We start from the raw sequence: 12,364 nt of genomic DNA on the forward strand, positions 1-12,364 counted from the left end.
TAAAAACAAAACAAACCAACAGACTAGCTAAGAATTCGAATCCAGATTTTAATATAGACTGAAATCTTTGACTCTTAAATATAATATAAATATATATATTCAAATACATATTTGAATAACTAATGAATATAATATTTGTAATGTTTAAATGTTTAATAGTATATTATTTTTTTAATACTAGAATTATGGTAGAACTATTTGTTTTAAACCCCATTATAATGTTTAAAATTACATAATTAATATCTAGACAAAAAACAAACAACGCCTAACGTTAATTCAACGCAGAAAACACTATTTACAATATATCATTACGCTATACACTATATTAAACAATAACTTCGCATGTTTGTTTTAAATGTTATTGTGGATCGTGTAGACCTGAGCCGTTCGACTGGTACAAGTGAATCGCTTTTTATTTAACTTTATGTTATTAACATTTCTCATACATATATATATATATTTTTTTTTTATCAATGATCATGATTTTTTGTCATAACACCTATATAATTCAATATACATTTTAGTACAAATTAGTATTAATCAATATTTTTCTAATTATAATTTAGACAATTTTGAGCAGTCTATGAAATTACTTTTTACACGTTCATTGGGTAGTTATAATGAATGTGTAAAACAATAAAAACAAAGTCAGATGGCGAACATAGATTATTCGTTGAGAATATTCACAGCCTGATTATTTTTAAATAATATAATTTTTTTTAATGGCAAATATATAATGTTTATATAATCACTTATGATAATTTTCCAATTAAGTGTTAATACAAGATTAAGAGCTGTTTGTTTGAAGTACACATATGTTGAAATGAAGAATAAAGATTGACTGTAGTTATTAGTTAATAAGAACGTCCACAATAAACAAAGAGGTCGTAGAACAAGCGAAACGTACACAAAGCTTGTATGTTACTACGAAAACTACAGTAAATTAGTGAGTGTGTGTATAAATAGAATAACCTTTAAAATAGAATAAAATTCAAGTAGGTTAAAGAAAGATTATCAGAAACCGAACTTTATCTACAGAGATATAATAATAGTTATAATTATTAAATGAGATATAAGTAGTAAAGTATAATAATAAGTAAACAAGACAAAGCGAGGTGAAAATAAATGAAGGAATGTGCTAAAATTAATTGACAAACACGTTGGTTTAAAACTAAATATTTTCCAATCAAATAAAATTTTACAAAAATAAATAGTTAATTTTTTTCCCAAAACAATATATAATCAATAATAAATAATTCACAATTAAAATATTTAACAAAACTAAAGGTTTTTATATTATTTTTATTAATATTTCGTTTTTTATGTGAAGGGAATAAATGCAACTAAAAAACTTTTGTATAATATAATATTATTGTCGTTTTTAGAAGAAGAAAACAAAAAATGATAAACAAACTTTTGGGCCGTTGTAATATTCTCAATTGTTGTGAGAACTACATTTCGTGTTTTAGTACTATATAATTATAAGAGATTTATTTTAAAATAATTATTATTAGTTACTCTGACTAAAAAGATCTTAACATTACTTTGTTTTATTAAGCTGAATTAACATTAGTCATTAATAACAATCATGTTGTTAAAATTTACATTACTCACATACTATTATATTAGATACAGTTCTGATTCTATTTGTAATTGCTCAATAATTTTATAATTCATAAATCATGATAATGTAATAATATTATTTACCTAAAATGTTCGATTTTGTTAAAACTGCAAAATTCTAACTTGACTTTTATAAATGTTATACAATAACAACAATAACAATTTTTTTAAATACTAATATACATAAATACTTTTTTTTTGTATCATAATAATATTAATAATAATTTATAACACTCTATATTACTTTTAATGAGTTTGAATCACAATATTTTTTTTTCAATTACGCTGTTACTGGTTTTAATTTATAATTTTTAATTGTTAGTAATTGTTCTGCGTCGATTTCAATGAGCACAACTCACTGTAAACTGCATTTGCTCTCGATCTGGGACTTGAGTTCATTTACCTGGGTTTCAATAGTGTTCTTTAGTTCTGTAGAACAAAAAAAACAAAAGTTTGTATCATATAAATAAATAACAATAAAAAAGTCAAAACTATTTTGTAATAATACGAAAATGGGATAACCAAATGAATAATGAGGAGGTTTTACAACAATAGTAATAAGAAAAATGATACAAATAATAACAATGACATCTTTCTATATAGTGCTTTGTATTTTATAACTCTTAAAGAATTGCATAACGTTACGCGACATAATTATATCAAAAACATAAGCTTTTCCGTTTTTTTTAAAAACAACTTTTGCTTATCTGTTTTTCGAAGTTCTAATCGGGTGAACTGAAAGTGCTTATTTTAGTATTCTTTATTTTTCTTTTACGGAAATTATAATATTGTTAGTATTATTATCATCATCATCATCATCATTGTTTGTCCTCGATGTGCGCTTTGTTTTTATATTGATATTGCGTTTTCAAATTTAAATATATTATTCTTGTTATCTTATCATTGTAAAGTTACGTTTAAATAATTGTTAATCTATTTTTATGCTCGAAAATAAACCGCCAATTGTTGAAATTAACGATACATAAATAAAAGTTGATATCGCTCTGGAAAATACTAAAAAAGTAAATACTTGATTATTTTGCAATATTGTATAATCACATTAAAAAAAAATGTTTTCAAAAAGAAAACAGGCAAAAATGTAATTATTTTCCGAAAAATTGAGTGTCTTACGTAAAAGTAATCACCCTGTGTATACATAGTATTATGTACCAATAAAAAACTAAATGCCTTTGAAAATAATTAACATTTTGAGTTTGATTTTTTAATTTTTTATATATTAAGTTAATGGTTAGATGCATCCAATTTCATTACTTATAATATTTCATTATTTATATGTACACCTCAGTGACCATTTGTATTATTAATGGTAACGAATATCGTCAACTAAACATAATGATTTTTCTTTAGCTATAAACGAGTTCTATTTAACCATTAGAGTAGAAAAATGTACCCTCGTTTGCCGTCCGAATACCAATGAATAAAACAAGGACAATAAACCTTGATAAATAAATCACGCTGTTCCGAGTTGTCCCCAAAAAAGTTGTCGATAGTACTTTTTCCAAACGTTTGTCGCAAAGCCTTTTCAATTTTATGGTACTTTGACTTTATTGCTTTTTTCCACTCTTTATGCTTATTAAATTTATATCATTCTAGGATATGGACTTTAGATTAAGGCTTGAGTAGAAAATCTCAGCTTAAGATAATTATTTTTTTCCGAAGATTAAAAAGAAATAAAAGTATAGCTAAACAAAATAATATAATACCCGTTTTTTTTTTATAAAATATTTTATATTAAAATAAATATGTGAACATCATCGCGGCTATCATAGCTTAATAGATTAGGGAAATAACCTAATAAAGAATGTACGAAAATGTGGTTTATTTATAAAGCTTGTTAATTGAATAAATACGCTTCTAAAGGCAGGTATGCTAGTTAATCACTATCATATTGAATTTGAATTTATATTGTAGGAGATTTTAAAAAAAACGGAGGTTTTAGTTTTTTAATTAAATAACTATAAAATTATAAACAATACATTGGGTAGCTGAAGCTTTAATTATGAATTAACAATAAAAAGTCTAATTTTTAATTAGTCGTTTATTATTATAAGTATGCTTGAGTTTGTTGTGATAAATCATCGTAACTAAAAATACCCTTACGTCAATTTAAAATGTACAAGTATTTTAACAAATGTAAAAAATAACCTAATGACTGCCTTACTTGTAAATTCGTCTTCTTCTTCCATTTCCGCTTCCTTGGCCAATTCTTCGGGCGTTTTCTTTTTGCGCATTAAAGGGTTGGCTGGCTCTTCCTGAGTCGGTTCGGGTAATTCTTCTTTCTTCTTGATGTTGTACTGTTAACAAAGTATACAATATACATTATATATGTATTGAATGTTATATTATGTATGTTAATATACATCATTTGGATTTACTTATGTTTTAAAAATTAGGAGAATACTGATAAACATTATAAATAATCGCTAGAATCAATTTGTTCGGTTGTTAATGTACAACGTTATTATATTCGCATAATTGATTATTAATCGGTACTAGAGATTGGGGTCGAGTCATTTATTTGGCATTTTTATTTACATTTTTCACCAATCAAAATCGTTTTTTTATGATAAAACCCATTAAGGTCATTATTATTTTTTCGTCTGCTAATCACTAAACAAAGAAAGAAAGTGGGAAAAAAACAAGAATTTCTAGAGGCGGCGAGAAAAAAATCTCCTTGTTGATACAGCTCACTCGTTTTGCTACACCATCAGGCATGTTCAGTCTGACACATTATTTTTACATAACCGTTCCATTCTTTACTCGTTTTTTACTCCCTAGAGATGAAAAACAAAGTAAATCCTTGCTAATTCATTTATTCTGACAATAATTTATTTTTCTAGTTTTCATTTTTTTTAAAGCATTTACATTTTACATTAGCAACATCCTTTACGTCCACAATAAGAAAGTACATTATAGTCGACAGAAATGAATATAAAAGCTAATCAGTCATACAAAATTAAAATTTTAAATTAAACATACCCTAAGGTTACCGACTAAGAGGATCAAAATAAATTAATAATCATTAAAAGTCTTAAACACTACAGTCGATGTTTTACGCAACGATTTTTTCATCTTACTAGACACTTAGAGTTACTTATAATTTTTTTAAATGATTTCAGATAATACATATTAAATATATATATTATATTTAATACCTTATACCTAATTAAATAATTTTATTAAATAAACTACTTATTTTTTACATCACGGGTAAAAATTTGAGTTCAGCGCAATTTACCCCAGATTTTTTTAGAGAAAAAAAATCTGGCCATTTTACTAATTAATTTTAAAGTTGGAACGTATTGGTACGTCAGTGTATTGAATTAAAAAAATACACGGCTCAATTAATGTGCGTGGTGCAGGTTTCAGGTCTGGAGAAGATAATGACTAAGTGGTTAACAAAAATTTGACATGCACTTCCCTCCCAGTCGATGTTATCGAGATAATAAATCAATTCTGCTGCTCGTCTCTATGGGGTTCTGTTTTTGATGTGTTGCCCTCCTACATCGCCATTGCGAGTAACTTTCCATTCGTGACTTTTGGCCCCGACCGACTACTCTAAATTCACCCTCAAATCACCGACTATGTTTTTAGAAAGAAAACAATTTATTATATTTTGTCAAATACCTACGTTTGTTTTAGTCTATGGTAAATAATAATTTACATTTTTACCTATTCATTATTCAATCACAAACTACATCGTCGATAGGTACTTTATAATTTTTAACCAGTTCTATAATATTTATGTTTAAGATATTATAATTGTATTTTAATAACAGCTAGCTTCACGAAAAGTGTAATGTAATTGTTATAAGCCAATGTATTTATTGATAGTTGTAAAATAAATCTGAGAGAATATAAATAGTTAATTTAAAAAAATAAAACAATATATTTTTAAAATAATAGCAACAAATGTATAAAATTCACAAAAAATAACAATACTCAATTTACAAATTTTAAGTAATAAATAATATAAAAGTAATTCTGTGATAAACACATTTATGAATTACTGAGTAAACATGAGTAATATACTTGTAAATTGATTTAATTGAACATTTGTTTAAAAAATTAATTAGGTATTCGATAATTTTTTTTATATTTATAAAAGAGGTAACTGCAAATGAGTAAATTATGAAAATATTGTATAATTGGTACACAGTATATCCAAGAATGGCTGTAGCAATGTTCGTATAACTATTTAAAAAAAAATTATATGGTCTTCAAATTTTTTAATGATTTTTATGTAATATTAACATAAAAAAATAGTTGAATCGGTCGAGTCTTAACTGAACTTGTAGAAATGGAACACTTTTACAGTCATATTGGAATTTATATCTTATTAAAAGTTTGCAATATTCAAGCACAATCAGAATTATTATTATTACTTTTACAAGACATTATTATTGTTCACATAGTTACATATGTAGCTGAATTGCCTACATATAACGCCGTGTTACAAAAATAAAGTGTACGGAAACTAATGTTGTGGGCTAGAATATATATGGCTGATTACATTGAAATTTAATCTATTTAATATTTATCTATATCATAAAATTTAATACATTTGATTTCACCAATTGTAAACATTTTAAAATGATTTCTTAGGCCTTTGGACATATCTATAATTTAGGTTAACAGTATAAAATAATATGTATAATCATACTTTATTTTACTTTAATAAATTGTATAATTAATATTTAGAATATTGTCCTCGAAAAACACAATAATTTATATTTAAACTTCGCGCAAAATATGAATCGTATAAAAAAAAAATACATAAATTATAGTATATAAAAATTTAGTTATTGAGTTCTACACGTTGATAAATGCGGACGGTCAACGATGAATGTGACTACAGCGTTTCAATCTGACCCCATTAGGGAGTCGCATTTAATATCAGGACTCCCTACTAGAGTCAATTTGAACCACATAAGCACTAACTGAAGGTTGTGACCGCCTGTGTTCTGGCAATTCATCGGTACAACGTCCAAAATTGTGTCCAATTTGTAACCCTTGTTACAAAATATGTTTTGCTGCAAACTGCTATTTCTTTTTCAGCATTTGGTTTTCTCATTTTGAGCTACATGCAGATGGTAAAATATAAGGTTATTATTGATCCCACACAGTGATTCCAATATTTACGACTATAACAGGAAGCGTCCACGGTTCTGGGTCAGGTAGTTTTACTGTGTGTATATTGTGTATGCGTGTGTGCTGAACTTACTCAAGCATTCTGTATCGTACATCATTTTTAGAGGGACTATAAAAACGTCAAATGGCTTATGTCCGGGGACCGAATTCAAAAAGTGAACTTATCGAAAAACAATTCTGGCCCACCATTTCATACATAAAACTTTACTCTATTTCCCATAGGTTTTGATAGAAACTCTAGTATGTTTTCCTAAACTACACAGTTTCTTAAACATTTATTAATTTATTCGCAAGATACCGACTGATCTACCAAATCTCCTTTTAAGGACTATAACTAAAATTTGTATACTGATAAATACTCTCAATTGCCCATTAAACAAAAAAAAAATGAATTATACGCTTATATTTTATAACAGTAGTAATAACCCAAAGCTTAATATTTAATAATGAAGCAAATTTAATTTTTAAGCGTATGCATCATTACATGATTACATCATTACCTACAACGTTAAACAATTTCTATTCTTTAATTACATACTTAAATAAAATATAATACATTATTTAATCAAAATACAATAGCTATAACAGAAATAATTGACTGTGATAGGATTTAATAAACTTGAACAAGATGTATCAATCTCTTTTCATTTTATTTTAGGAGATTTAAATTAGACATGAGAGAATAAATAAATTAGATCTAAATTACTAAAAATATTTGTATATTATCAAATCATAGCATGTCATAAGTGGGATCCAAAAAATTACTTTTCTCATTAAATGTCAACAATAAAATAATATCTTAGTTTTAACTTTTATTTGTGTAGTAGGATTGCGATAGAACTATAATTTCAAAAAACTAAAAACATGTTGTAATTTAAACAAATAACTTACAATTAGTTTAAAATTTTAATTTTGGTAAACTTTAGATTAATATAATACTATAAAAAAAAATTTACATTATTTTAAGTACAAATTGTTTTCTAACTAAAGCAAAATGTATTACAACAAGTATGTATGTTTTCTTGAGCAAAATAAAATACATAGCAGAAGTTCAATAAAGTTAACATCTGGCAGCGCTTTATCAATTTTGTCACAATTAAAATGAAATACAATCTTTAAAATGAAACCTAACTGCTAATTTTACTAATTAAGGACCCTGAGAGCCCTGAAATGTAGATGCATTTTTTTAAATTGTGTAAAGTGCACAATATGTTAATGTTATTAAATACATATATAACATGATATTATACAACAATAATATTGATGGGGTTTTTATGGAAACAATTGAATACAACTTATATTAATTAAAAAGCAGTAATGATTTAAAATATGACAATGGTACACAAATAATATAGGTTTCTAGGGGGCATAGAATTATAGTTAAAATTATTATATTAAATGTACAAAAACAACACAAAATATATTCTTGTGGATAGTCGTTAATTATATAAGAATCGGTGTAGGATTTGTTTAAAGTGATATATTATAAATACAAAATGTTTGTATTTTAAATCTTAATCGTCCATCAAGTATCTATCTTTTGATTTCGTGGTTCAGTTATTTAATAGCTTGTGAGGGGAGCACGACAATTGTCTATATCTATATATTATAATATACTCCGTCTGTAAACGGGTTAATTTCCGGCCAAACAAAACCAGAAACGTATTGCCGATAGTCTTCCGGGGGCAAGTCATATATATAGCCATGATAGTCATATAGCTGGAAACCCACCGTCACGCCATATCTACACTGGCTGAGAGCGTTTCTCAATATACGAGCCAGATAGGTTTTTACCTGTCACGAATCGAAAACAGAGCATTTTGTAAAGCCAATTATATATATATATATTTTTTTTTCTGATTGCTGAAAAAATTAAATCTGTATTTACGACAGTTAATGGAATCGAGGTCGTTCGGGGTACGGACGGGAAATTGCGGTATTGCCAAATTAAATTGCCTGCTTAATGAACTGTGTTATTGATATTTGCTCTAACGAACGCCTTCTAATAATCTTATTAGCTGGCGGTTAATCTTATTAACTCTAAAAGTTGTAAACGTACAAACTCATTTGTTTTAAGGTGATATTTAATCTTAAACATTACAGGGAGTTTTTAATATACCTACTCTAACCTAAGATAAGTAAAAATATGTACCTATGTGACTTTGGTGTGTATTATACACGAGGCTGTATTTATGTTTACGATTTCTTTGCTGTAAAACGCTATTGTAAAATATCATATATTATACCAGAATGAAACGTATAACAGTTGGTATAATTATATAAAAGTAATATATTATACAAATTAAATTTTACTTGATCGTTCGTTTCTGTCTCAAAACTTTATTTTGACTTGCAGGGTGAAAGGTATAATACTTTAATACTCGTATTTCTTTCAAATTAGCTAATGGCGGCTATATCTTGCAGCAGTATGCTAATTCCTTGTAATTTAAGCAATAGTTTTAAGGCGTATAATGAAGTATGTACTAGGTGGCTTGGAGTGAATATAATGGTGTTATTCGGGAGTAAGACAACTAAGTTTACATAATTTAATGTCACCAATGCACCCGCTTTTTTCAATACATCCAAGAACGTCTTTGTCGTCTGCTAACTACCATCGTTGTCTGTAATAAATATGATTCGTACGCAGTGGGCTACCGTACTAAAAGGCTATGTTGTAAATTTTAATAATCTATCCTTTAACGTTTTAAAGTAATGGCTAGCGGTTATATGAACAGTAATAAACGCCATTATATAGAGGTAAAAGGTTGTTGCCGTCAGCAATTTTATTTTACAACAAACCTTTAGTTGTTTCAATAAAAATATAGTGTTAAGCCATTTAAATAAATAAACTCGTCCAAGCCAGAGAACAGCAGACAGGAAAAAACGATTGGTATTTTAAGTATCAATATAAATAAGTACCGTCCTTAATAATATAATTAATGAGTATAATCAGAAAATACTAATAATCAGAATAGAAATGTCGAGTAAGACAAATCATTTACTTGAGTAGGTATTTTATACATTATTTGTGTTCAATAATCTTAATGATATTATTAAACATTATCTCTATTTTATTGATATAGTTTTATTGGCAGTTTATTCTATTGCGGTCTAATGATAAAGAGTCCATGAATTATTAAAAAGTAGTAAATACTCAATGTTATAACAATACAAAAATTAAGATATATAATTAATAAGTTACGACTTAAATTAATTTTACCGTACTAAAATAAGTAAAATTGTTTGCTTTTAATATATGATGTAATGATATAACACAATTACAAAATTATGTATAATGTTTATTAATGGACATATTCGTTAGGTAAAACTGAATTATGGTCTTACATTAATATTAAAAAAGATAATACCTTGGAGCAAGTATACATAGAACATACATTTTTGTTTTGATTGACCTTATATTTTTTCACAATATTGTAAACCAAAGAAAACAAAAAATAGTGGATGAAAATAAAACAAAATGGGAGACCTTAGTGATTTTTATTTTGGCTTTGGATATAATAACTTTATAACTTAGAAACTGCCGCAGGTAAAACAAGTAATATTACATTGCTTTTTTGTCCATGATGTTTATCAATGGTAAATATGCGGGTTGCGTTGGTTTAAAAATTTGACCTTTATGGCATCAAGCCAACGCGATAGACGTTAGTGTACTACTTGAATCGAATAATAGTTGGCAAACGCGGTCAGGATATGGTAGTTGACAACCCGCCCCAAATAATTTAAACTTATCCCGTGGATCTAAGCAGTGGCCCAAAACTAACCCAGTATTATAAGCTATATCTTAGGTTAATTATTGAATGACGCGTTGAATATTGATAAATGCGCTCAAGTTTCTGCCGATCAAACATTTAAAATTTGAATATATTATGATATTAAGATATTAGTTTAGAAAAAGCAACACTTGTGGTTATTTAGTAAAGAAATAAAATAATTAAGTATTTTAAAGCCCTCATCCACAAAAACTATTACACTAAATAGATGTGTATTGATTTTAGTGGAGGGCTTTTTAAAAATAAATGTTTATACTTATTTAGCATATATAAGAGTTATTTAACTAATATAACTAAATAGTAGTATATTATTATAAATATTAAATTATTTAGCTATTTAATTTTGATGATATTTTAAAACATACAGGGTGCTTCTTTTTTTTTTTGTCCATAAGTATTTTGCTAGTAAACTATAAACAAGGGATTACTTATTTTTTAACATGTATGCATACAATATTCATATTAGACATATACTATTTTTCTTATAAAAAATTGTTTTAATATTTTCCTTGTACGAAAATACAAATGTTACGAATCTTGAATAGCAATACCAATACAAAATTCAGTAATACAATATGATTGTGTCATTACATCAATGGCGTGTTGCCGTAGTTGAATAAACCTAAGTACAAAGCTAGAGTCTATGCTTAATAACTTATTAAGTTATTGGGAGATTATTGACTAAGTGTATTTTATATATGTGTTAAGTACCTCAAAATCACATTACAATTTCTCAGCTGAATTAATTATCTTACAATCCCTGGAAGTTTTAGGGTTCCGACATAAGTGATTTAATTACTAAATCAGCTCTGCCGGGAGCACTATGAAACGCTATATCTGTTATACATATAATATATCATACGCATTTAGTGGTTCACGAGTAGAATCCCGCTATCCCAGTGCTTCTGCGATCGAATAATTTCTACCAAAGGGAATTGCACGATTTCTCCAAATTGAGTATTCGCTGCTGTCAAATGCCATTGGGGGTATGCCGTGCAGGTAAAACGTCGTGTAATTGGACTCTCCCTGTTATTTTTCTCTTTTTGTAGGACCCATAAAAGGGACTTTCAAACCCATGATGGTTCGGAATACGGAAGAAAGCTCCGCTCAATAAACGAATGGTCTATACCTTTATCCATAATATCTTTAGAAATACATCGTTGGATTTTTTCTACTTCTTTTTATCTCACAACTATACTTCGTAATCACCGCGTTATTTATTTGATTTGGTTCGACTCGATACCTGCCATTAACCCTTAGGGCACGAAGGAAAGTGCACGGGTCCATTTACTATAGTAAATCTGGTATAACGAAACGATACCTTTAACGACGATAACCTCTCTGCTGTTCTTGTTTTATTCGCGAGTGTCCCAAAAGTTGCTTGCCTGAATCTAGGTCAACGAGTTATATACTAATAATGTTATTTCGCAAACTGAATCTTACCCTTCAACACTATGAACCATAAAGGACGAGTAGCAGAATTAAAGTTTTGAGAGAGAACTGATTCGTATTTCTAATCAAAACTCAGTTACAACCAATTAAGAAATATGACGACGCTCACTGCTCATTTTTCACGACATACAGAAGTCTGTGATAAATTTAAACCATAGTTTTTCAATCAATACACTGTGTATTGCTGCAGTTACAATATTCAATAATTATCTTTTTAAAATCCTTAATGGCCGTTTCACGAACTATACCTTAAATGTAAGAGTGGTTAATAGTAAAACTAAAGGTTTAATTTTATCTAAATTGTATCTATAGTTGATGCAATAGTG

General features: G+C 27.3%; 1 protein-coding gene across 4 annotated transcripts in view; it reads right to left on the bottom strand.

The window, feature by feature from the left end:
* Positions 1–1,283: 1,283 nt before the first annotated feature.
* LOC126838805 (complexin) overlaps positions 1,284–12,364 on the bottom strand; it is a 146,234-nt gene continuing 135,153 nt past the window's right edge. For 3 of the 4 annotated variants that reach the window (XM_050573519.1, XM_050573518.1, XM_050573517.1), the window contains exons 6-7: positions 3,806–3,938; positions 1,287–2,052 (exon numbers count right to left, since the gene is read on the bottom strand). In XM_050573519.1, coding sequence (XP_050429476.1) covers positions 1,979–2,052; positions 3,806–3,938 — 207 coding nt within the window. In that variant the 3' untranslated portion in view covers positions 1,287–1,978. Of the gene's footprint in view, positions 2,053–3,805; positions 3,939–12,364 lie in introns of all 4 variants that reach the window. The other variant, XM_050573520.1, reaches the window with a different exon arrangement.

The sequence above is a fragment of the Adelges cooleyi genome, unplaced genomic scaffold (assembly GCF_023614345.1).
Source record: "Adelges cooleyi isolate 19-005CV unplaced genomic scaffold, UGA_ACOO_1.1 ACOO_flye_CR_arks_rails_tigmint_CR_PRNA_30, whole genome shotgun sequence".
NCBI lineage: Eukaryota > Metazoa > Arthropoda > Insecta > Hemiptera > Adelgidae > Adelges > Adelges cooleyi.